General features: G+C 47.2%; 1 protein-coding gene across 3 annotated transcripts in view; it reads left to right on the top strand.

Moving 5' to 3' along the window:
• LUZP1 (leucine zipper protein 1) overlaps window positions 1–24125 on the top strand; it is a 79132-nt gene that overhangs the window by 35656 nt on the left and 19351 nt on the right. For all 3 annotated transcript variants that reach the window (XM_090058382.1, XM_090058381.1, XM_090058380.1), the window contains exon 2: window positions 12042–15323. In XM_090058382.1, the coding sequence (XP_089914508.1) occupies window positions 12147–15323 (3177 nt within the window). In that variant the 5' untranslated portion in view covers window positions 12042–12146. The remainder of the gene's footprint in view (window positions 1–12041; window positions 15324–24125) is intronic.

Here is a 24125-nt window from a genome sequence, read left to right as displayed (position 1 = left end):
GAGGTCTCACACTTCCACTAGCACTAGCACTTTTCCAGATCAGATATCCATGCATGAGAAAAGAAGATAAACCAAGTGGGTAAAGTATAAAATGTGCTTCTGAGACATAATGGGAATATGGAAATATGTGACCGTTTGCATTGTTCCTGTCTTGGATGCCGGAGAGGCCTCAGGATGTGCCCGAGCTGTGTCTGTTTAAACATGCAGGGGGAACTCCTGTAACTAGGAACAGCAAGTAGTCGTTGGGGTCTGTACCAGTTCAGAAATGAGGACCTGTCACCCCTTAAGCACCTGGGATGCGGAGAAAGAGATTTGGTATCCTGGGGGATTTCAGTCTGGGGATATATGCCAGAGATCTCATGCTTCTGGTAGCAAAACATCCCAGAAGCTTCTAAATTTCAAAATGACAATTTTCTAATACAGAAAGTATTGCATTCAACACGGAGCAATTCTAGATTAGATTGCATTTGGCTGCGTAAAGATGATCAGATTTCCAATTTAAACATTGTGTGCCTAGGTGTATCTAACCATGACTTCTTTTTTATTTTGCATATGCGAACAGGAGAGAATCACAGTTTGAAGCATATACAGGTTTTCCTCGCCAACCATGGTTTTGCCAACCATGGTTTTGAGCATGCACACTTCAGAGCAGGGTGGGGGTGTACAGTCAGCAAATACCCCCCACGGCCCTCCTGACCCTGCTTGTGCCTCTCATTCCCCCCCAGCCCCCCCAGCCTTGCTGGTTTTGCCAACTGTGGGAACTTTGAGGAACCTAACCCCCATGGTTGTGAGGGAAATCTGTATACTTGATGCTTTAAAAGGACCAGTTTCAAGAGCTGTAAATAATTATGAGCAAAATTGAGAAAACTTTTAGTGTGAATGGTAGGGCTGGTGAAGCTTCAGGTGGTAACTGGATTCGGAGGAGATTCAACCCGATCCGGTGGCTGAATCTCTGAACCTGAATCGAATCAGGGGACCAGTAAAAAGGTCCGAAACAATTCGAAGCTCTCTGAATCTTCAGAAAAGATTTGGAGAGCTTCGATGATTCGGGCAGTCCCCGGTGGCTGCAGAAGGGAGCTGGAGCCGAACTCCATGCTGGTAAGTAGGGCCCCCCCATCCCTTCCACTCCCCCAGCTCCACCACAGCTGCCCCACCTGCCCCAGCTCCCAGTGCTTTAAAAAAAAGCCCCCACTCACTAGGTGCTGCTGGGTGGGGGGCAATCCCTGCTGCCCCCACTGCCCCGCTCTGCATGGGGGGCTCTGCCTTGAGCCCCCTGACACTCCCCTCTTTCCCCCGTCCCCTCCATGGCTGTCCTGCCCGCCCCAGCTCTGGCCCTTTAAGAAAATAAATACTGAGAAAAACCCTGGACTCACCACTCCTGGGGCAGCCTTGGGGGCTTTGGGGGGCTTGTGTAGAGCCTCCCATGTGGTGTGGGGCAGTAGGGATCACCCCCCACCAGCAGGACCCCATTTTTTTCCTTATGGGGTCAGAGCTGGGGTGGGCAGGGCAGCCATAGGGGGGAGGGGGAGGTTGGGATAGTGGGGGGGGTCAGGGGGCTCGTGGAACAGCCCCCCCATGCAGCATGGGACAGTGGGGATTGCCGCCCCTGCCCAGCAGCACCCGCTGAGTCGGGGCTCTTTTTTTTCCCCCAGGAGCCAGGAGCTGGGGCCGGCAAGGCAGCCATTGCCGGGCTGGGAGAGCAGGCAGAGGATGGGCCCAGCTGTTTCGGAGGTTCAGCCAAATCGATTTGGGACAGTGATTCGAATAGCCGAATTGAATCACTGTCCCCCGAACTGACCAAACCCAAAGCGAATACTAGCTACTGTACACAGGTCTAGTGAATGGTACTTGAGAGCTGTTTAAAACATTTTGCCGGATTCCCTGCACACGTGGACCACAGCGAGTTGACAAAAGAAGTCCCCAAAGCTCCTGCAGACCTTATGGCCTGTGCTGGTCATACAGCAGAACTTTGCAGTTAAGTCGGTGGTTTCACGAACCAAATACAGCTCTTCAGCATCCCAGCTAAAGTCCTTAGTCTCATCTGAACCTCTCACAGTCCTTGGGAAGTCAGCTGAATCATGACAGTCCTAATTCAGGCCGGGATATGTTGGGTATAAAATACAGGAAGGGATCATGCTGCTCCTCTTGGTGTTGGTTACACCTCATCTGGAGTATTGGGTAGATTTTAAGAAGGATGTGCAGATTCTAGGGACAGTCTGGAATTGGGTGCTGAGCCATACAGAGCTGAGGGAACTAGGCACACCTCACTCGGAGAAGATAAGGGGGGAATGGTCTTTGCCTATCTGAAGGGCTACCATAAAGAAAAGGGAGAACAGCTTCTGTTGCTTCCATGGCTACAAAGTGAAGCAATGGCTTTAAGTTACAGCAAAGTAGGTTTAGAGTAGATATCAAGAGACCTCTTTTTTTTACTAGTAAAGTGGTGGAAGAAAAGAGAGAAATTGTGGAATCTTCATTGGAGATTTCAAGAAGAGGTTGGGTGAGCTTTGCTCAGGAAGGATTTGAGTGGCATCCCTGAATTTGTGCAGGGGGTTGGATCAAATGATCCTATACAACCCTCTTTTTTGGTGATCTTTACAGATGCTGTCATTGCCTCCAGTGTGATCCCTCATCTATCCCATTGAGATTTTATAAGTAATCTTAATCTGGTTTCTCAGAACAAACTGAACAGTTACTGCGTAGCTAGAATATGCCACAGAGTTTTGGAGGAAACATGCTTCACCTCTGTAGGGATAGTGTGTGCAAGGACAGAGACTCAGACCCTGGGAAAATGTGTTGAGGCTAGTGCTTTGGGGGTCGTTTTGGGGTAACAGGCTTTGGAAGCCCAAAGTATCTAACCTTGGCAGTGCTACAGGAAGCAAGTTGCCACTACTGACCACATGCAGGACCTCCGCCTTTGGGAAAGAGGAAGTCAAAGCCGCCTGTCAATTAGGCTGTTTGAGAAAAGAGACTAGAAAGAGGTCAGTCCATCAGACGACAGTGCTGTAATGCCAGCCCTCCTGGGATACTCTGGATGCCACGGTCACTGTGCAACCTGGATAGAGCAGCTCCGAGTAGGTCAGGACGTGCCTGTGGAGGCATCCTGGAGTTGTGTGTTGACAGCTGGTGTGGGTGGGTGTCCAGCATTGCTCATCAGTTGTGTTGAGCAGTGTGTGGCATAATGTCTCTGTGTCTGTGGGATGGGTGTCAGGAGTGGCCAGTGTATTCAAGCTGAGAGTGCCATGGGACAAGAGTACTGATCTTGAGCAAACGCAGCCTTTGCCACTGCCTCCCCTAGCTGTGCGTAAGCCCTGGGCAAGGTGATGAAGGATATCAAAGCTGCAAGTATCCCCAGCTACATGCTGTGGAAGGTTTTGGCCAGTCAAGGGGCTTGGGAGCAGTAGAATGAGGAGACCTACATGGTGCGGAGCAGGGGGAGAGGAAGCAGGATGCAAAGACAGCTAATCTGCTTCCTCCTATATAGCCCCGCTTCTCCAGACTTTAGGAGGTTTCTTGGGAAGAGCACCCGTTCTGGAGATTACTCTTTTGTCTTGGCAGAAGATGACCTCCTCCATGGAGTCGCACTCGTTCCTGTTTGTTCCTAGATTCTCTGTCGGAGGGGCTGTTGCTGCTGCATTCATTACAGGATCTCGGAAGAATCCCGGGCTCTCCCTTGCTTTCACAACCAGTGATTGTAGTGTTTCATCCCTGGTATCTTTTCTGAGACTCCACTCAGCCCTTGATTTCCATGACTGAAGGGAATGGTGCTGGAGAGCCCGGAGTGGGAGTTAGCTCGACAGTTTTGTTCCCTTGACTGTGTGGGAGCTGGGTCCAAGAGCCCTTGGGGATGCAGAACTGGGTATCATTTTAGACCTCCCCAGATTTGTCCCTTCTGCTGAAGTGGCTGATATGAGCTACAAGTTTTTGAAACGCCCTTAATTCAGACTGGGCTTGCGGAAATCATTTGGAAAGAAGGTCCAGAGAAGAAAATAAGTGGTACAGGCAGTCCTCGGACTTACGACACAACTGGTTCCTGAAAACCACATCTTAAGTCGAAACGTTATCACTCGGGACCTATTTTCTCATAAGAAACAGTGCTATAAATGGGGGATTGGTTCCTGAACCAAGGTCTGATATGCTATTTTCACCAAAAATACCCCAGAATTTCGTACTTGATTAATTATAGATGAGTATTATAGCTACATTGTAAATAGAAATTGTATTGATTTGGAAGGACTTCTTTGAGGTGACTTTGCTGGACTTTTTGAAGGGCTCCTGGCTGGAGTCTCCTCAGGAGTCTTGGCTCTAGGTTTTTCTGGAGTTTTGTCTGCTTTCTTAAAGAAAGTGTCCAAGGAAGTTTAGACAGATGTTCTCCAGGGAGATGGGCGATGCAGCGAAGTTGTTTGCTGGTGTGGTGTAGTGTTGGATCAAGCGTTGTAAAGTCAAAACTGGCGTCAGAAATTTGAAACAGGGTGTCAATTTATAAATGTTGTAAGTGCAAAACGTAACTTGAAACGCTAAGTTGAGGACTGCCTCTGTTTGATATCCTCAGCCAGAGCAGTTCCCTTCCCCAGAGATGTGTTCCCGTATCCCTCACTGTTCCATGCTCTACTCACCGCTTCCTCAAGGGGGAATTTGATGGAGACACAGTCAAGCCTGCCTTGCTGCTCGGCGCTATGGCCCCAGCCATGTGTTTTAGAAAGGAGTGTTTGACTGAGCCATCCACCATCGTCTTTCTACAGCCCCATGCCTTGTGCTACTGATCTTTCTGGCTCCATTGCTCACATGGCTGAACATGTGGTTTTTGGCTTCCAGGGCCAATATCATGGTCCTATTAAGAGTCAGTTCTGTTATGTCTCAGGTAAAGGAGCACATCTGGTGTGGGCTCCTATTTAAAGCTAGATTTAACCTAATGCTGCAGGGCTATGCGAAGGGTATGGAGGGAGAGCAGAGAGGGTAAGAGCAGCCTTCCAGCCTCCCCTTGCTTTAGCCTTTTGGAAAGCAGGTGGAAGGGAGAAGTTTGCTCTTCCAGGAGGTGCATTGGCTGCACCAGTAGCAATGGCCCCGTGCATCCAACACTTTTTCGAACAGAAAGACAGGCAGGCTGCAAAGCTGACCCTGACTGATGTAGAACTGCCTGAAAGGCCACACTGTCTGCACCAGAAATTGTGAATCTGCAGCCAGAAATGCAAGAGGCCTCTCCCATGATAACCAGCCTGAGCTGAGTAGCATCCCATCCCAAAGAGCCAGTGTGCGAGTGACCCTGTGCCAGGCAAGCACAGTGCGTCCTGTGCAGCTGATCACCCGGACTGGCTCTAGCACCTGCTTGGTGCAGCACGGTTTCTCTCCTGCTCCTGGCCTAGGCCCCAGTCGCTCTTGCTGAGCTGCATGATCAGCTTTCTCAGGCAATAGTCAGGGTGACACAGTGTGAATTCCAGCTGCAGCGATCGGTAGGTCACACGCACAGCGACACAGGACTGGGCCTGAACTGAAGGTGTCTGGCTTGGGCAGAGACTCCTGTGTGTCATAAGATGACTTCAAGTCTGGTCCATTATCTTGTTTCCTACTGTTCCTTTCAGTCTCTCGGCGCATGTGTGTGCAGCAGCAGAAACCTACTGTGGAAGCCCCACCCTGGGAAAGGCCCCTTCCCAAGGAGGCTCTCGCAAGCCTGGGAGCACTCCGCAGGTGGCTGTGTTTGCACTGAGCTCCCCTCTGCCCTACAGGAAATGAGTCAACTCCAATCAAAGTCTTCGTGTCAGGGCACTGCAGTCTCCTCTAGCAACACTGTCTCCTCCCCACATCCTGCTCTTCCCTTCTTGGCTCCCTGAAATAGGAAACTCGTAAGTGCTTCCTCTGCAGGGAGCTCCAGCAGGAATTCTGCAGGCCAGGCCCCTCCGCTGCAGCACAGCCAGGCTGGGTGGAAGGAGTTGACGTGCCCCCCCCGCCCACGCTTTTTGTGTTAGCCCCTCTACACTTCTCCCGTTTGTTTAGCTGGAGGCTGCCATGAGGCCCGCAGTACGGAGGGGCTGATGCAACAGGAGGAGGGGGCTTCCAGGTCCTTTGAACGGCACCCCCGTCTCACTCGTTGCGTGGAAAGGGCTGGTATGAAGCATTCTTCTTGCTGCTCTCCTGCCGACAGAGGAAGCACTTACACATTTCCCATATTCACTGCTTGGCATCTGCGTCTGAGCTGCCTGGCTGGGCCTGCAGTTGCTTTCAAAACTAAAAAAAGAAGCACTGGCACTTAAAAGAATTCCACAGAATTCTTTTTTTTTTTTTGTAAAAAAAAAATATATATATATGAGGTTGTATATATCTACACTCTGAGTATCACTCCACAAAGAAAACCTCAACCCGTTACAAAAAATGCAGCTGTGCACACGTACAAAGGCCCACTGGCCACCTGGATGTTGCGTTACAATATCCGTGTCGCACGCTGCACACACAAGCAACTTCTGGTCTCTCAGACCAGGCAACCCTTTTCTTTCATGCCCAACCCGCTTGCAGGTCACAGAAGTGCACACACTTTGGAGGGGAGCAGGGGTCTCTAGAGCTTGACTGTCCATTTAAAGAGTGGTTTTTACTGAAAGTACCAGAGATGAGAGCAAGCGGTTGAGTGCCCCTCTCCTGGGCTTTCAGCCTGTGTGAGTTTTGCAGCAGAGGAGCTGGCATCTCTCTTTTTACTAAGAAGGTAAAAAAAAACAATTCAAGTTAGAGAATAAGCTGGCGTTAGGTTCCCAGGAGGCTGCATCCAGGCTTTCCAGGTCTGACAAAAGTCACCTTTAGAGCATGGGTGTTAAATTCATCCAGCCCTGTGGGCTGAATGAGTGGCATGGGACCAGGCCGTGGGCTGATTGAGCCCACAGGCACCCCTCCATTCCCAAGTATACCTGATATGGCAGCTGCTCCAACTGGTGTGGGACCCATGCTGTGTGAGGCACGGATCCCAGTGAGGCCGGAACAGGCACTGCATATAGCACCGTCTGGCCGTGGCAGCAGCCTTGTTGCACATGGCACCTGGCCTGGCAGCTCCAGGGTGGCACCGCATGCAGCACCTACTTCTGCCAGTCCAGCACCTGTGATGCACGCAGTGTGGGTCCCAGACCAACTAGAGCAGGCACTGGACTAGGTGTGCTAGGAGAGGGAGAGGAGGAAAGGAGACCCAGAGGGAGTCTGTGGGCCTGATCTGGACCACGGATTGACCCTGTGTCATGCCCTGTGTGGCTGTGATCAGACCCAGGAGCAGCACTGGGGGAAGGATGGCGGGGCTCTGTCTGGATTCAGCTTGTGGACTGTATGTTTGACACCTCTGTTTTAGAGAGACTGCCCATATTATGTAGGCTCCATTTGAAGGGTGGGAGTTTGCCTTCTGCTTTCAAACATCCTCCTCTAATACTCCAGGGGGAAGATTTTGAGTCTTTCTACTGATATGAAGAGGAAGGAAGGGGGATCACGGATGCCATGGCTCCAGGCTGACTTGTTCTGCATTTGTTTCCTGTTCCCAGTAGATGGCAAGACGCCCCTCATGCCAGCCAGCAGTTTTGCAGATCATTCGGTTACAGTGTGAATGAGGGCACATCTTGGGATGTTTAGTTTTCCTATTTCCTGGCCGTTGAAAATTTAGAAAATCCTAACCAGGAAGGTCTTCCCAAGGTACAGCTGTGGCACGTCAAGCCACTCACATGGGCTATAAGAAACTGTCCTCTTTTTCACCTTGGGTCTATCTTCCTTCCCATTTACACGGTGGATTTGGTAAGGATTTCAATTCACACAGATACTATTCGACAGGTTTAGGAGGGATTCAGGACCTCCTGATTTGCCGTACACTGTATGCAAAGGCACTGAGTGCTCAGAACAGCAGTGTAACTAAGCAGGGGGAGTGGAGAAATGCCAGCCAGGAGGCACTGCTGCTCTGTGCACTGCTGCTGCCCTGGGCACAGAACTGCCCTGTTATGCTTCTGGCTTAGGGGGCAGAGTTTATCACTGCAGACTATGTAGGTGTTGTCAAAGGATATTTGCTGGCCAGAGACATATACGATGCTTTGCAATGCATTGCCCAGGATAGGGCTTTCATTCCATTTAGGGTTTACCCCTCAAGACAGCAGAGAGATGCCTACCTACACAGGCATTCATAGACCTATCTACATAGGGCTGCATCCTGCGTTTGAGGGTAACCTCTCTTTGTCAGCCCCTCATCTACAAAAGGATGCTTTGCAAAGCATTGCCATCTCTAGCACCTTGTCTTTCTCCAAGGGCCAGGCATGCTACTCAAGCATTGCATTTTCATAATGAATTGTAGGATTCCTGATAAACTGAAGAAATGTCTGCCCTGAATTTTGAATGCTGGTTTAAGAAGTCCCATTGTAGTTTCTCCTGTATCACATTGGTTGCACTGTTCTTCTCTTCATGTGCTTTGGGTGAGATCTAGAAGAGGCACTCAAGGGTCACAATAGCTAAAAATTAAGCACCCTAAAAAGGAGGGTGATTCAAAGAAACTGGACTGGGCCCAAGGCTGCCTCTACAATTAATTCTGTCTCCGTAGGATGATTTCATGAATCCCAAACTGAGCAGGGAGCAACACATGGATAACCAGTAGGAACTGGGGTGCATCACGCTATCATCCTCTTTGGAGCTCAAGTCCCTAACTTAGGGCCATATATTTTTATGCCTCATTTACTTGGGATCCAGGATGCCAAGTGCTCCTCTGCAGATAGGTATCTAATAGGCAGTAGTAGTACCTGTGCTTTATAATAGGCTAGTGGTTAGAGCATTCACCCAGGATTTGGGAGACCTAAATTCTAGGCTGTCCTTAGCCTGAGACAATCCAGGCTGCATCTCCTACTTCTCCGAAGGCTATCCAAACCACTGAACTGTAGGATAATCTGGAGTGGGGGATGTGTCATCTGCTGACCTTTGAAACAGCCAGGCTATTAGACAATTGCAAATGCAAAAGTCATGGGGTCAGAAAACAGGCAAGAAGCCTGGTGATTAGGGCACCAGGTGAAAAGGGAAGATCTGTGTTTTGGTTGCAGCTTCCACAACTCTTTGTGCAATTAGGCAGTCTCAGAAGAGTGCCAGAACTACTAGGCTATGGAGGCTGCCCTGTGATTCAGCATCCTCTAAAGGAGGGTGCCCCTTCAGACTGCCCTATCGCCTGTGGTCATAGCATGCTCCTGTGCAGTGGAGATGTGGGTTTGAATCCCCTATAGCTGAAGAGAGCTTGGAACCCAACTTCCATTTTCCCTGAGAGGTCTTACCACTGGGCTGTTGATCACACAAAGAGCAAGCACTTCCACTGCTCTCATATAAAAGCAGCCATGGCTATGCCTTTGTACAAAACTCAGTGCTGCCAGAGTGCCTTTGCCATGCTCAGAGTTGACCTCACAGGTCAGTGTTTAGGTGCCACGTTATCTAGATCACAACAGACTTAGGCAAGTGTGAGTCGCTTGGCTTCTCCAGCCATGCAGACACCTAAGTTTAGACACCTAGGGAACATCACCTTGTGAAGAGACGTGCTTGCTGCAACAAAAATTGTAGCGGGATTTTTTGCTGTGCATGCTCCTGCATGTGCAGTTTGATGCGGGGCACAATGCCCCTCTTCAGAGAAACTGCAGGTTCCCCTTTCCTCCCAGCTCCCCCCATGCTGGAGAAGCCAGGGGACAACTAAAGCAGTGGAAGGACCCAGCCTTTGTCTGCCAGCGCATGTGAGAGGACTGTGCACCTCACCACTTTTTTCTGCACCAGTTTTTTTTGCTACCAGGATTTTCTGATAGCAAATTTTGCCCCTGTGCTGCAAATATGCAGCATGAGGCACGTTTTGACATGCCAGGTGTGCACTTTATGGCACTGCAAAGAGGTTTGTGGCACCACAAACTGCACATGCCTGCACACCTGGATCCAGCCCTATAGTGTGTCCAGACAAGCGTAGTTGTGTGGTATGTGGTGCTGCAAACACATTTGCAACACAACATATCACACAGTCTGCTGTTCTCCATGCTGCAAGGGCATGCTGCCCAAGGATGCACTGTGCCAGGTTTTTTCCCCTCCATTTTTTTTGACCCCTCGATATCCAGGGGTCAGAACAAACCATGGGGGGAAAAACATGGTTGCAACCGATGCTCAGCCAGCGCACGCTGCTGAAAAGTGGAGCTGGGCCACCTGGAGCTGTGCTGCGGCTCATGGCCAGGCTCTGTGCAGCAGAAATGCTGCAGTGGCAGCCCTGGGAGGCCCTGGGGTAAGTTTGCCCAGCCTCCCCATCCCCACCCAGAGCAACTTGCCACGTGCCAAAGTGCGTGTGGCATGGGCGTTCCCTAGGGTCAAGTAGCAGCGTCACAATGTGCACCACTGCTACTTGTCCCCAGGGAACCAAATGTCCACGCACATCTGGATGTGCCCCTAGGGCCCAGATTCTGTTCACCTATTAGGCATCCAGGTGGACATAGGTGCTTAAGTATGATACCATTCCACCCTGCTCAGCAGTAAATACAGTAGGTGGATGGTTCCTCCTCCCCATTGCTGCTTCTTTATGACTCAGTCTTAAGAGACAGATTATGGTTTGTAGCAAAAGTAGCCACATTAATGGATTTTCAGGGATTTGAACAGGATGGATTAAAATTGCATTTAGATGCTTAAATCCACTGAGATTTCTAATAAGTGGACTAGTCTGGTCTCTAGGGCCCCTGGCAACATTACACTTAAGATGTGATTAACCAGTTAATCCCGTCTTAAGTAGTAACCAGCCACATGTTCATGCAGTTAATGGCACAAAAACACAGGGAATAAGTCACAAAGTTATTACACAAAATATGTATAATTTTGTGGCTGGTTCCCATTGTGCCCTCAATTGAACATGTGACTAGTGCGCCCCTGGGCCTAGGAGTCCCCATCAGTGGGCTGGCTCTCCCAGCCATGAGCTCCCAGCTGGGACGCCCTTCAAGGCTGTGGTGCATTCCTGCGGCCTGGGAGCCACAGGAATTTTCCTAATTATCCTTTTATCATGGAGTTCTCTCTGGCCAGGATTAGGGGCCTGTGCATGTTGTACATGGGGGCATGGGTAGCTGCTCGGCCCATGCCTGGCCTGCTGTGAATGCTCTGAATACACATGTACACTTACATGTCTATCCTGCACAGGTAATAAAGGGTAACAGCATCACAAATTATGTATAAGTGCCAAAAAGCCTCTTGTACAGTTGGAAAAAATGTTGTTTAAGTGCTCAAATGATAGTTGAATTCTCCCCCTACAGTCACTTAAGTTCTGCTTTAGATACCTGAATTGCCTCTCAGGATCTTACTTCTGCGTCTAGTTTATGATTGCTGGCTCTATACCAGTAATTCTCAGCCAGGGTGCTTTTAAGGGTACCACGTAATATTAGTACTGCTAAATGTGCAAACACCTACACGTGATTCACAAGATAAGTCCTGCAATTTCAAACAGGAATCCATGGTGTCAGAAACACTCAGACGTGTTGTGCCCACAGAAGAATTGCTCTGTTATTTTTCTACAGTCAAGAAGTGAATGAAAGCTAAGAGTTACCATCTTTTGAGGGGTGCCTTGAGTCTAAAAAAGGTTGGGAGCCACTGCTTTATAGCTTGCAAGAGCCTTGCTAAGATTTGTATATTCCTTTGAAGCAGAATGTCTTCTAATGGGTAGTTTTGTGTAGGAATCTGCATCTTGCACATATGTTGAATTGACCACCCACACACAGGGACTTGCACATGGATGGGCCTGCCTACACGTGTCCATGCACATGCAGATACATCCATACATTCCTTCAAACAATCTTGGAGGGTCATTCAGTGGATACAAATGCATTCCCTGTCTCACTCAGCCTAGGAGGGTCTTCCTATTTTTCTCCCATCGGTGGTGGGCTAGCACTGGGGACAGTATACAAACTAAATCAATTGGATTAAATTGATTGTTGATCTTTTCTAACGTCCTTAACAATAATGACTGGCAATATGTTTAATTCAAGGAAGGATTATGCAAAAAACAGCCCCCAAAATCTTGGCAGCCCTTGTACTCATTTTATGATTTCTTTTTTCAGGCTCAGATCGCCTCCATCAAAGGAGCTGTAGGAAAGTAAAATTCTAAAATCGCTCCCTTGATCCCAACTGGGAGAAACTGAATCCAATAAGATCAAAGAGTAAAGATGGCTGAATTTACAGGCTACAAGGAAACTTCTAATCGCCATCTACGCTTCAAGTTGCAGAGTCTTGGCCGTCGTCTTGATGAACTAGAGGAAGCAACGAAAAATCTCCAGAAAGCTGAGGATGAGATTCTGGATCTCCAGGACAAAGTTATCCAGGTAGAAGGCAGCAATTCTAGCATGTTGGCTGATGTTGAAGCACTGAGAAAAAGAGTGCTGAAAATTGAAGGCAAGGATGAAGAAATCAAGAAAGCTGAAGAGCTCTGTCGGCTGATGAAAGCAAAACTAGAAGAGGAGGAAAGTCTCACCCGTGAGCTTAAATCAGAAATTGAACGACTTCAGAAGCGAATGGCAGAGCTGGAAAAACTAGAGGAAGCTTTTGGCAGGAGTAAGAATGACTGTACTCAGCTGTGCTTGAGTCTCAATGAAGAAAAGAACTTGACCAAAAAAATCTCTACAGAACTGGAAATGTTTAGGGTGAAAGTAAAAGAACTTGAAACCTCTGAAGATAGGTTAGATAAAACTGAACAGAGTTTAGTAAGTGAGTTAGAAAAACTGAAATCTTTAGCCCTGAGCTTTGTTAACGAAAGAAAACACTTTAATGAAAGAGAAAAGCAGAATGAGAAAATAATTCAAGAACTAACGCAAAAGCTTGAACAAAATAACAAGCTAAACAGAGCTGATCAAACTAGAAATGCATCAAATTTGCTAGAAAGGTCATCAAACAGTCTTCTGGATAGAAATGACCTGAGAATTGAAGATGACTTGACTTCTTCATTGGCTTCCAAAGAAGCCAGAAGAAAGGGAAGCTTAGATTACCGAAAGCATGTTGAAAATGAAACCCGGAATAAATCAGAAAATCAAAAGAATAAAAATCAAGAGGACAATAAAGTGAAGGACCTGAACCAAGAAATTGAGAAATTAAAAACTCAAATTAAACATTTTGAATCTTTAGAAGAGGAACTTAAAAAAATGAAAGCCAAAAATAATGACCTTCAAGACAGTTATCTGAGCGAACAGAATAAAAACAAGCTCTTAATTGACCAATTAGAAGAAATTAAAATGCAAATCAAAAAACAGAAAGACCTGGAGAACGGTGAGGTGGAAAATGAAGATACAAGCTTCCCTGGCAGAGTCCGACACGACAAATCTAAATGCAGAGGTATCCCAGCTGAGCTATCAGTTGCAAAACACAAGTCACGGGAGCTTTCGCCGCAGCATAGACGTGAGAGGACACGGAACAGGGACTTCTCTTTCAATAATAACAATTATTTGCAAAGCAGCAAGCAAGTTTCCAGTCCCAGTTTAATCAGCATGAGAGCAACAAAGGCATCTAGTAAATCTGCTCTATTGGACACTGCGGTCGCCGAAACAAAAAGAGTGGATCAACAAGACAGATCAACAATTGCTACCTACTTCTCCACGCAGAAAGATGTTCCACAAAGCGAAGGGAAGAAATCAAGAGAGCAGCCCTCTGTCTTGAGTCGATACCCCCCTGCTGCGCATGAGCAGAAAGCTTGGAGGATGTCTTCTAAACCTGGGAATGAAAGTGGGCTGAAGACTAAGGTTGAAAAACTGTCTCAAACAGGTAGCGATATTTGCCACAGTACTTCTGATGTGCTCAATGAAAAACCCAACAAAGGAGAAGCATCTGTGTTTTTGGCAGAAAAAATTAAAATAACTCAGTTGGAGACATCTGATCACTGTGTGGAGACGGTTTTTACCAAAAGTAACCATGCACCACCCAATGGAACAGGTTTTTCACGTAGATGCCATCTTTCTCCCCAACTGCCAGCAGATGAACCCAGTAGCTCGAAAGCAGAAGCAGCAGTGCCCGCTGCTTTGTCTCACAGGCCGCACTTGGAAGGGAAATCTAAAAGGACAATCAGCTCCCAGGAAAAAGAATTTGCAGACGCTTTACTTGAAAATGCAAAGCCTTCAGTTCTCATGAGGCACTCGCACAACTCCAAAAGCCAGGAAGATATTATACAGAATCTCACAGCTCTGGACAAAGAAGAAACGGACCAGAGCGCAGCCTCAATAAGTGATCTCACAAATATCGGTCTGAAATCAGACTCCTTGAGATCCAAAGCCGTTAAACCAACAAGCGATGAGAAACTTTATCCAAATGAGGAGATAGGCAAAAGTATGAAAGCTAGCAGCCAGTCAGAACTAGAGCCAAGAAAAAGACCTAATTCCCGAGAATTTCCGAGCTCCAGACGAGTATTTAGACCATCTATCTTTGAAAATGATAACAGTACTGGAAATGAAGAAGAATCCACTAAACCCATCAAAATACCTTCAGATGCCACCAGCCTCGGTTCAAAATCCAGAAGGTCATTCAGCCCTAGAGAAGCCCTGAGATCCAAAGCTGTTATTAAGCCTGCAATCATTGAAAAGGACATGAAAGAAGTAATGGGAGGGGCTGGGGCTGAAACAATCTCTGAAAAACAGAAACCTGTCTTTAAAACTGTGACAAATAAAATGACAAGTAGCATCACCATCTTCCCCTCTGAGCTGGCCGCTCCAAAAGCCACCACAAATGAGGCAACAAAGGAAAGACATACTTCTACTAGCAATATTAGGGTTGCTCCAAGCGAGCTGCCATCGGTGACAAATAACATCAGCACACCTTTTGAGATCTCACTCAGTAAGAGCGACATCGCTTTGAAATTATGTGAGGCGGACAGAACGGGGGACTCGGCTCTGAGAAACAAAGCCGAAACGCTCGTTTCGAGAAGCAGCATTATGATAAGATCTTCTGAATCCATTGAGAAGAACAACAGCGAGCCACCAGCCGAGACAGTCAGCTGGAAGAGTCACCGGTCATTAGAAACTCTTTCACCAGAGTCAAAGCACGTCACTGTGAGAAGTGCCTGGAGGACGAGGCAGGGCATCCATTCTTTTGAGGACTCTCCAACCAAAGTGGAAAAGAGAATAACTTCCACTATTACAAATACAATCAAGTCATCGTCAGACCTCTCTCAAACGGAAGGGACCAACGAAAGGATAAACTCATTTGAGCAGAACTCGAGAAGGGCCAGCGCCACTAGTAATTCTTGGAGCACTCCGGAGTTAGGCTCTAGAAGGACCAAAAGTAGCTTAAGTGCATCCGAGCTGCTCACGCACAGGAGCTACATCACTGATCCCATGACAGCATGGAGTCCTACTGCATTACCGGTAAGGGCTTGTTTCCTGTCTTCCCTGCCTGCAACCGTCTTCCGTTTTCTGTCACCTGCTTAACACATTTCCAGAGTGCCCACTAACTCACTCTAGGGTGCTTGATGTGAACCGTTTTATGGTTTTGATGTTCAGATATGCTCTATCCATGGCTCTCATTGATTTTTAGATGAGTATCTAAAATTTGACACCCACAATTGACAAATTCAACGGCAGCTCGGAAAGCTTGCATGTATTCCACCTTGATGTGCCTAAATGGCATTGACACAGACGTACAACTAAAAACGTTGGTGGATATATGCAATTTTGATTCCACAGAGCTACACTCTGCACTTCCCCACTGAGCATGCTCAGTAGGCTGCAGTTTGGCTGCCTAGGTTTCAGGGTGGAAAAAAATCACCGCGGAACCAGCGGAATTTCGGTGCAAGTCCAGGTAGTGTTGGAGTGATGCAGCCATGATAGTCCAGGATTTATGTGAAGGGCGAGGACTTTTTTGGGTGATATCTTTGTATTGAACCTCTTGCATGGTTGGGATCAAGGTAGACAAGCTTTAGATTATGAGGCATTCTTCATCGGGGAAGTCCTGAAAGTTTCATTGCAGAAAAAGCCACAACCAGTGGATGTTTAGAGAAGGCAGCCCTCCTACCTTTTAGCTTAGTGGCTTGGCCACTTGCCCGGGAACCTAGAGACCCAGGGTTTAGGCACTCTCATCCAGAGGGGTTTTGCTTCATCTTCTACTTACCAGCCCACAGTGCTGTAACTAGAGCCACTGACTAAGCATTGCCCAGTGCACTCTCCAGCCTTTCTCTTGAACTTGGCCCACTGGGCAACCAAGAGGGGAGGTACAGGGGCTAGGAGGATATAAGAGGGTGTTCAGTGAGAATTGCTCAGTGCTGCCCTTGAAAGGAACAAGCCTCCAGCCCCAGCCCCTTCTCCAAATGGGGTAGGAACAGACCCACTGCTTTTTATCAATTTAGCCAATTAATAGTAAATGCAAGGGACAGTGGGACAGCTTCAGGGGGAAGGCTGGAGAGCAGGCTCAGCAGTGGCTCAGCTTTAGCCTGGTGGCTAGAGCACTTTGCTAGGAAGTACAAAGGTACCAGTTCAAATTCTCCCCTAAGTCAAGCACCTGAGTTGCCTGTTTACAAGGGAAATGGCATAGCTACTCGGTTATTGAGTTAAGAAGTGGGAGTGCCTTTTGCTACCACATTGCTTCCAGCAGATAAGCACGTAGGCCAATCCTGTTGCATCACAGGTGGAAACAGAATCCAACACTGTGCATACGTGCCGGATAATTGCAGTTGTGCAGCTATGTAAGAATCACTTAGACATGTCAAGGAGAAATAGGATTTGTCCTGTAGTAATTTAGACCTCTAAATGCTGTTTACATGCTTCTTAGATGTGTATTAGGATTTGGCTCTAAAAGCACACTGACTACTTTCCTAGCCATCTCTCTTTGGTGCTTTGAAAGATGGTATTTGGCTGTTGTGGGAGGAGAGCTGTCCCAAACCAGCACTCATGTGAGGGAAAACCCTACAGCATTTTCTCTGTTCAAATGTGCTGTTCACTAAGAAAGCTTGAGAAATCTGACATAGTTAAAAACATTATTCATTTTCTAGGGAGTGTCCCTGCCTACCATACTAAATAATTACCGTATTTTAATTGCTGCTCTACTCACTGTAGCTGCTTATTACATAGGATCTAAACTGAACAAACAGCAGGGAAAGCTCATATTAATTTCTGCCCACACTTTCAATCACGTGCAGATGCCCAAAGTAGCATGGAAGAGCTCAAACCGTGCTGGATGGTTGTGAGAAGGAAGGGTTTTTCTTCTGGTAATTGCCAGCATCCATATTCTCACTTGTGGGTATGTCTCACCTTGTGCTTGGATCAGACACTTTTTTGCCTTAGCAGTTTGAAGAGTACACCTTAGCTTCACCTCCTTATGCCCTTGTGGCAAGGGGGTAAAAAGTGTACAAGACCTACTTTTCCATTAATCCTTGCTGCCTGGCTAGAGGCAGAGCCATTTTTCCTACTAGCTGGAGTCTTAGGAAGCATTCAGTCCCATACCTTTGCTACTGTCCCAGCAACAGTCTGTGTCACTGTCCCTTGGTCTCCCACCAAGGGAACCCCTAGAAAGTGGCAGAGGTGCCACAAAAGCACTCCACTGCCTCTTACTCCTCCTCTTACAGATTTTCTCCCCTGAAACAGGGAATTCGATGGTGGGTTCAGAAGATGAAAACTTTGTGCCACCTTCCTGCTCTTCCAAAACCAACATTGGCCCATTTGTACCTGCCATGGGCCCGTATCTCCTTGGAGTAACGGGGCCTGGATGTGGTCCCCAGTAGTTCATCCGTTCAGTTTTAATTGCAATTTTCTCACACCCTCCCTTCCCCGGCACCTTTGAAGGACTTCTCTTCAGAGTCTGCTCTGGGAAGAGGTCCAATTCCTGCTGATGGTAGGGACTGTGGGACTAATCCCCCTGTCTTTGAGGGGGAAAGGGTTCTAGTTATTTCCCAGTTCTAAAGAGAAAGGGAGATTGGAGACCAGTCTTTGAACTAAGAAAGCGCAACACATCTTCACACTCCAGCTGGTTTCCCTAGTGGCCATTATTCCCCCATTGTGTCAGGAAGACTGATTTGCTTATCTTGACTTCTGGCAGTGCAGGGGAAAGAATCTCTGATTTATAGCGGACCAAGACCTCTACCAGCACAGGGATCTGCTGTTTAGTTTGCCAACAACTCCAAGTCTTCACTAAGGTGTCTTACAAGTGGCAGATTCCTGTTTATACCTACCTGGTTACTAAAGGCTTTTTGGTCCAATTAGATTTTTAAAAAATCCACACTATGATGAGCCTTTTCCAATCTCTGGAACTCCTCATTGACTATCAAGAGTTAAACCTGGCTCTTGCTCAGACCATCAGGTTCATTGTAGCCTACTTGAACTCGGTGTCAGCCAGAGCTTACCTTTCACAGCACTGCTGTCATGGCCTAACTGAGTTTATCTTGCTGATCATGCAACACCGGACTACAACAGACGAAAGCAAGTGTTTGCCTATCTCTGGTCAGGCCTATGGCTCATTCATGATGCCACATGCCAGGCTTCATCTCAGAAGACTTCAGGCCCAGGTGCTCAGTCTCTTCCTCTCCAGTGAAAGGCTCACTCAGGGAGCCTTCAAATTCGGTACTTCTGGTCTCTGGACAAAATGAGACTGAATATTAACATGCTAAAACTGAGGGCAGTGCAGAGAGCCTGTAAAGCTTTCCTCCATTGCATCAAGAGCTCTCGTCCAGATTATGATAGACAATACACTACGTTGTTTTTACATCAACAGCCAGGGTGGTGCCCCATCTACACAGAGAAACTATTTTATTGTTGGTGGGTAAGTCATCGAGTTCGCCTGTCTGCCATGTGCCTGTCAGATCTTCAAAACACTGTAGCAGATTGCCCAAGCAGAATCACCTCCCTACATCATGAGCAGGAGTTCAAGAACTTGGTACTCAGGGATAAATTTGCAAAATGGGGCCCTCTGTCCAAAGACGTTTTAGTAATCAAGACCAACAAGAAGTGCCTGTTGGTTTGCTCTGGGATGGAGGTTTTAGCCCAGGCTCTCTCTGGGATTCATTTATGAAGAATAGCTGAAGAACCTCCTGTAAGTATTTATTCCCACACCTCTGCTCCCATGAGCCTTCATAAGGCTTATGTGCAGGGCCCAGGTGATACCAGTAACCCCACATGGATGAGTTGGGTTTGATATTGCTGTTGGTGAGGGATCCTATGAGGCTGCCTTTGGTCCAAGACTTGCTAACACAGAGCAGAGGGGGATCTTTCACCTCGCAGCCCGAGTGCTGGATGGCTTTCTTGGGTACAGCTAGGGTGTTCAACCCAGGTCAGAGAGCTTTTCATCCACAACAGAAAGGACTCTACCCAGATTTACTTACTTAGTGAGATGACCTAGGTTTTTGTCCTAGTGTAAGATGAGGAACATCAACCCAGCCAAATCTACTGTACCAAAGATAGAGTATCTTTTGGTCTGAAAGCACAACCTTACGCTGGTCCTCACATTGCAGAGAGCACCACTTGAGACTATGGTAACATGTTCCCTTCTGCATCTTTCCTTGAAAGTAATCTTCCTAATTGCAATTACATTGGCAAGGAGGATGAGATCCAAACCCTCAGTCAGAACCTCCTAATACCACTTTTTTTCTTCTGATAGTGTCCCTGGGGGTTCACCCAAACTCCCTGCACAAAGTTGTTAATGACTTTCCTTTGGGATTTTAGATCCGTTTTCCAGTGTTCGTTTCAAAGCCTCATTCCTCAGGGGCAGAGACTTTCCATTCACTAGAAATGAAGAGAGCCTTAGCCTTTACTTTTAAGCCATTTATAACATCTCTAGACCTCTTTGTCTTGATAGCCAAGACATTGGCCATCAGTTGCCTAATTGGATCTTGAACTGCATAAGACTTTGAGACCACTCAGGTGGACCTGCCATCCAGGATATAGGTGGATTCCACTAGAGCTGGGCTAGTTGTAGCATCCCCGCATGATGTTCCCAGAGGTGATGCCTGCAGGGCAGGCACCTGGAGCTCCATCCATACCTGCACAAAGCATGAATACTATCACAGAAACCTCAAGGGCTGATGCTGCAATTGGCAGAATGGTCCTACAGTCCATGTTTGCCTCATGAGACTCCAGTACCTGCTTCCTTGTATATTGGCAACTCTTTGGAATCACTAGGAAATTACCAGGAAGTATGTGCAGATATGCCTATGCTTTCTTCTGGCAACCTTTTAACAGCCTGTGCTTTCCAAGGGCATTACTTACCCTGCCGGCACCCTGTTGTAGTGTAGCCATGCAGATCTTTCTGAAGTTGCACATACAGGGATGTAGTCTGGCAGCTTCTATATGGCAATGGCTGTCTGCTGGGAAAGGCTCATAATGTAGACAAGCTTGGAAGCCTCTCAGCTGTTACTTAAGAAGTGTAGATGTTTTAACTCAAAAGTGGGGACACATGAGGTTGTCCTGGAGAGGGAAAGACAAAGTGAAACTACGAGCAGCAAGGGCCCAGAGACGAGAGATGTGGACACAGACAAATAAAGGATACCTGAGAATAAAAGATTTATTTGTTTCCATTTGGAACCACACATAATATGTGGATGCCAGAGCATAGCCCAGTGAAGCTTTTCCCTACTTCACATACTTGAGTAATCTCTATATTGCACATGTCCCCTTAATAGCTGGATGCCGACTGTTCAGGCATAGGAAACTAATCCATACAGCCAATGTCAAGATCATGATTTGACAGCAGATCAAGGGAAGTGATTATTCCCCTCTGTTCAGCACTGGAGAGGCCACATCTGGAGTACTGTGTTCAGTTTTGGGCCCCCGTTACAGAAGGGATTTGGACAAATTGGAGAGAGTCCAGTAAGAGCAGCAAAAATGGTTCAGGGGCTGGGGGACATGACTGATGAGGAGAGACTGGGGGAACGGGGCTTATTTAGTCTACAGAAGAGAAGACTCAGAGGGGATTTAATAGCAGCCTTCAGCTACCTGACGGATGGTTACAAGGTGGATGAAGCTGCACTGTCCTCAGTGGAGACAGATGACAGAACAAGGAGCAATGGTCTCAAGTTGCAGCAAAGGAAGTTTAGGTTAGATATTAGGAGGGTAGTAAAGCACTGGTACAGGTTACCCAGAGAGGTGGTGGAGTCTCCATCCTCGGAGATTTTTAATAGGGCTGTGCAAAACACCATCGTTTTGAAGGGACAGTATTTCATTTTGTTGTTTTGTTTCGTTTCATTTCGAAGCTCTGTTCCATTTTGTTTCACTGTTTTGATGTGTTTCGCCATTTTGCCCATAGGCTATAATGGGGGAATCATGAAAATGCTTAAAACTTTGTCATTGCTTGCCTGATTCAGATGCAAATTGCAGGGTTGATAGCCTCTTCTGAGGGCATGAAGCCTGCCAAGTTTCAAGGAGATAGGTGCAGGGGTTTCTGGGAAACTGCACCTCAGACTCTTCAAAGCACACCTCGTGGTACTTGCCGGCAGCGGCAGCCTCCTGTCGTCCGGCACGCAGCTAAGGGGGCCTGTGTCCCCGGGAGGGGTCTGGCAGCACAGGGAGGGCAGGTTGAGCTCCAAGGGGCTGGCAGAGCCGGTCGGAGCGCAGCCCTGGCTGTCCCCTGCCTCCTACCACCGGAGGAGGTTTTGAAACTTAAAAATGCTTTGAAATGGCTTTGAAATGAAATGAGGGCACTGAAAACGTTTCAAAATGTTTCGTTTCATTTCAGTTTTGCTGTTTCAAGCTTGAAATGAGTCAAAACAGCTTCAAAACAAAACACTCGGTGAAATTTTGCATAGTCCTGGTTTTGAAGACCCAGCAAAACAAAGCCTTGTCTGGACTGGTCTTGCTTTGAGCAAGAGGTTAGACTAGATGTGACCTCCTGAGGTCCCTTCCAAGCCTAATTTTCTCTGATTCCTTTTAGGCCCCAGAAAATCATGACTGGTTTGTGTGTGAGACTTTCCAACCCTCTTGGTTACATGGAAACTTTTTTTTTAATGAGAGTTGAGATTCTCATGCAATAATAAAACTACTGGAGCAGGGTCTTTGAGAAAAATTGCAAATGATGCCAGACTTGCAATTTAATTACAGGAATTGGCAATATTGGAAATTATACGTTTGAGAAATCTTAGAAAATTACCTAAAATAGCTAACATTTGCAGTTTTCCAGGGTTTTTTGGCCTGAAGATCTATATATAGCAGGGGTGGGCAAAATGCAGCCCGGGGCCGGATGCGGCCCGCCAGGCCATTCTATCCAGCCCGCAGGGCCGCTAACAAATTTAGAAAATTAATATTAATCTGCCCTGGGCTGCATGTTTTGCAGCCCTCGATAGCTTGCTGAAACCAAGTAAGCCCTCTGCCTAAAATAATTGCCTGCCCCGGTTGATGGGGAGCCTGCCATGGTTGGCCTATAACTCTGCTTCTCGTTGGTAGGTAGCACCCATCTTTAACCTCAGCAGAGCACGAGATGTTGGACCTTTAGGTAGGCCAGTGGTTCAGGGCAACATCGTTACCAAATCTGCGAGCTCAGAATTAATGAGGTAGCCTTACACCCAGAATCATGACATTGGCTTAAAGATTACACTTTTTAAAAACAACATCTGTGTTGTATTTCCTGGTTTTTGAACTTAACACGGACCTGTGCATTTCATGATTCAACACACAAACCAGTCATTCCCCAACCCCTTCTGCTGGCTAACAGAGGGAATATATTTCCCCAGTCCTTCTTCTCTTTCTCCTTATCCCAGCCCCTGGTCCCTGCTACACCACACAATGTGTGTACAGATCCCACCACCAGGAAGGGGTGGGAAGAAGGTTGTTGCTTGTGAAGGGGGAAAGAGTACACACGTGCCTCCTCCTTCCCTTCCTTTCCAGAATTGTTCACGTTGTCTCACCCTGATCTATACAGCAAGGGAGGAATCTAGGAAGGCCTGGAGTTGCTGCCACTCCCTGCCATTTCTCTGCACCAGGTTTCCACTGCATCTTGCATCAGCATGCATCTAGCAGGATGCCTGAGATTCTTAGCCTGGGATGTGCACTGAAATCACTCATGGAGGTGCAGGGTCATTCTGCATGCAATGGTAATCCATAACCTGAACTACAGGAAGCTTCACTTGTGATGTAAATAAGTATCACACATGCAAGAAAGTGAAAGGCTTTTGGACTGCAGCCTCCTCAGTGCAAGCGCCATGGGAAGCACTGATCTGTGGGACCAATACCTGTGGTACAGACAGCCGCAAACTATCTAACTGCGGACAGCATGGGCTAGATCGCTCCCTCTGGTGGTTACAGCCAGAAAGTCTTGAGCTGCTCAGATTACAAGTACAGGCAGTCCTCGACTTAAGATATTTTGAGTTACGGTGAACGGCACTTAACGACGTTTGTAAATTATAAATAAACCCTGTTTCGACTTCCTGATGTCAGTTTTGACTTTACGATGCTTGATCCAACGCAATGCCAGGCCAGTGAACAAGTTCGCTGCGTCGCTCATCTCCCTGGAGAACATCTGTCCAAACTTACTTGGACACTTTCTTTAAGAAAGCATGCAAGACTCCAGGAAAACCTGCAGCCAAGACTCCTTCACTTCATCTGCCTAGAGAAACAGATGACAACAAAACCTTCTGAATCCCTTGAGAAGAGCAATGGCAAACCCCCAGTAGAAATAATCAGCTGTAAAGAGCCCCTGCTCTTCAGAAACAGCTTCTTGAGAGAGCAACAATACACCACAAGGCAAATTTTTGGGGTTTTTTGCATTCTCTGGAAGAATAAACATAAGTACATGGAAATCAGTTTGTACTAATACAGACAAATCACCCAGCAACCCCTCCAAAACCAAATGAGCCAGTGGAATAATAAAGCCAGGATTTACATAGAGTCAATGCCACCATCAATGATTTGAAACTTCCTTTAATTAATCAATTCAGTTCAATTTATGTGCCACCTTTCCCAACAAAGGCTTAGGACGGTTTACAGTAAGAGAATAGAGTAACATACAAAGCAGAAGAATGACAAGTACAAGACATCTTAAAAGGCATCTAGAAAGCAGAGAGACTATGGGGAGTGTGGCCTCACCGCTCATGAGACTTCTGATCATGGAGCCATTTTCAGAGATGAGCCATTTTTTGCTCACTCTTGAGAGCTGTTCTAATCATTAACCATCCACTTTCCCAGCAGGAGCAAGGGTTGGGGCTGGCAACCAAATGAGAGCAAAGCTGAAAGGTAGAGGAGAGGAGATCCTTGTCA

This window comes from Crocodylus siamensis, chromosome 7 (assembly GCF_052110815.1).
Source record: "Crocodylus siamensis isolate JL-2025a chromosome 7, ASM5211081v1, whole genome shotgun sequence".
NCBI lineage: Eukaryota > Metazoa > Chordata > Crocodylia > Crocodylidae > Crocodylus > Crocodylus siamensis.
The sequence above is the reverse complement of the archived record's forward strand: the minus strand, read 5'-3'. Positions and strand labels throughout refer to the sequence as shown.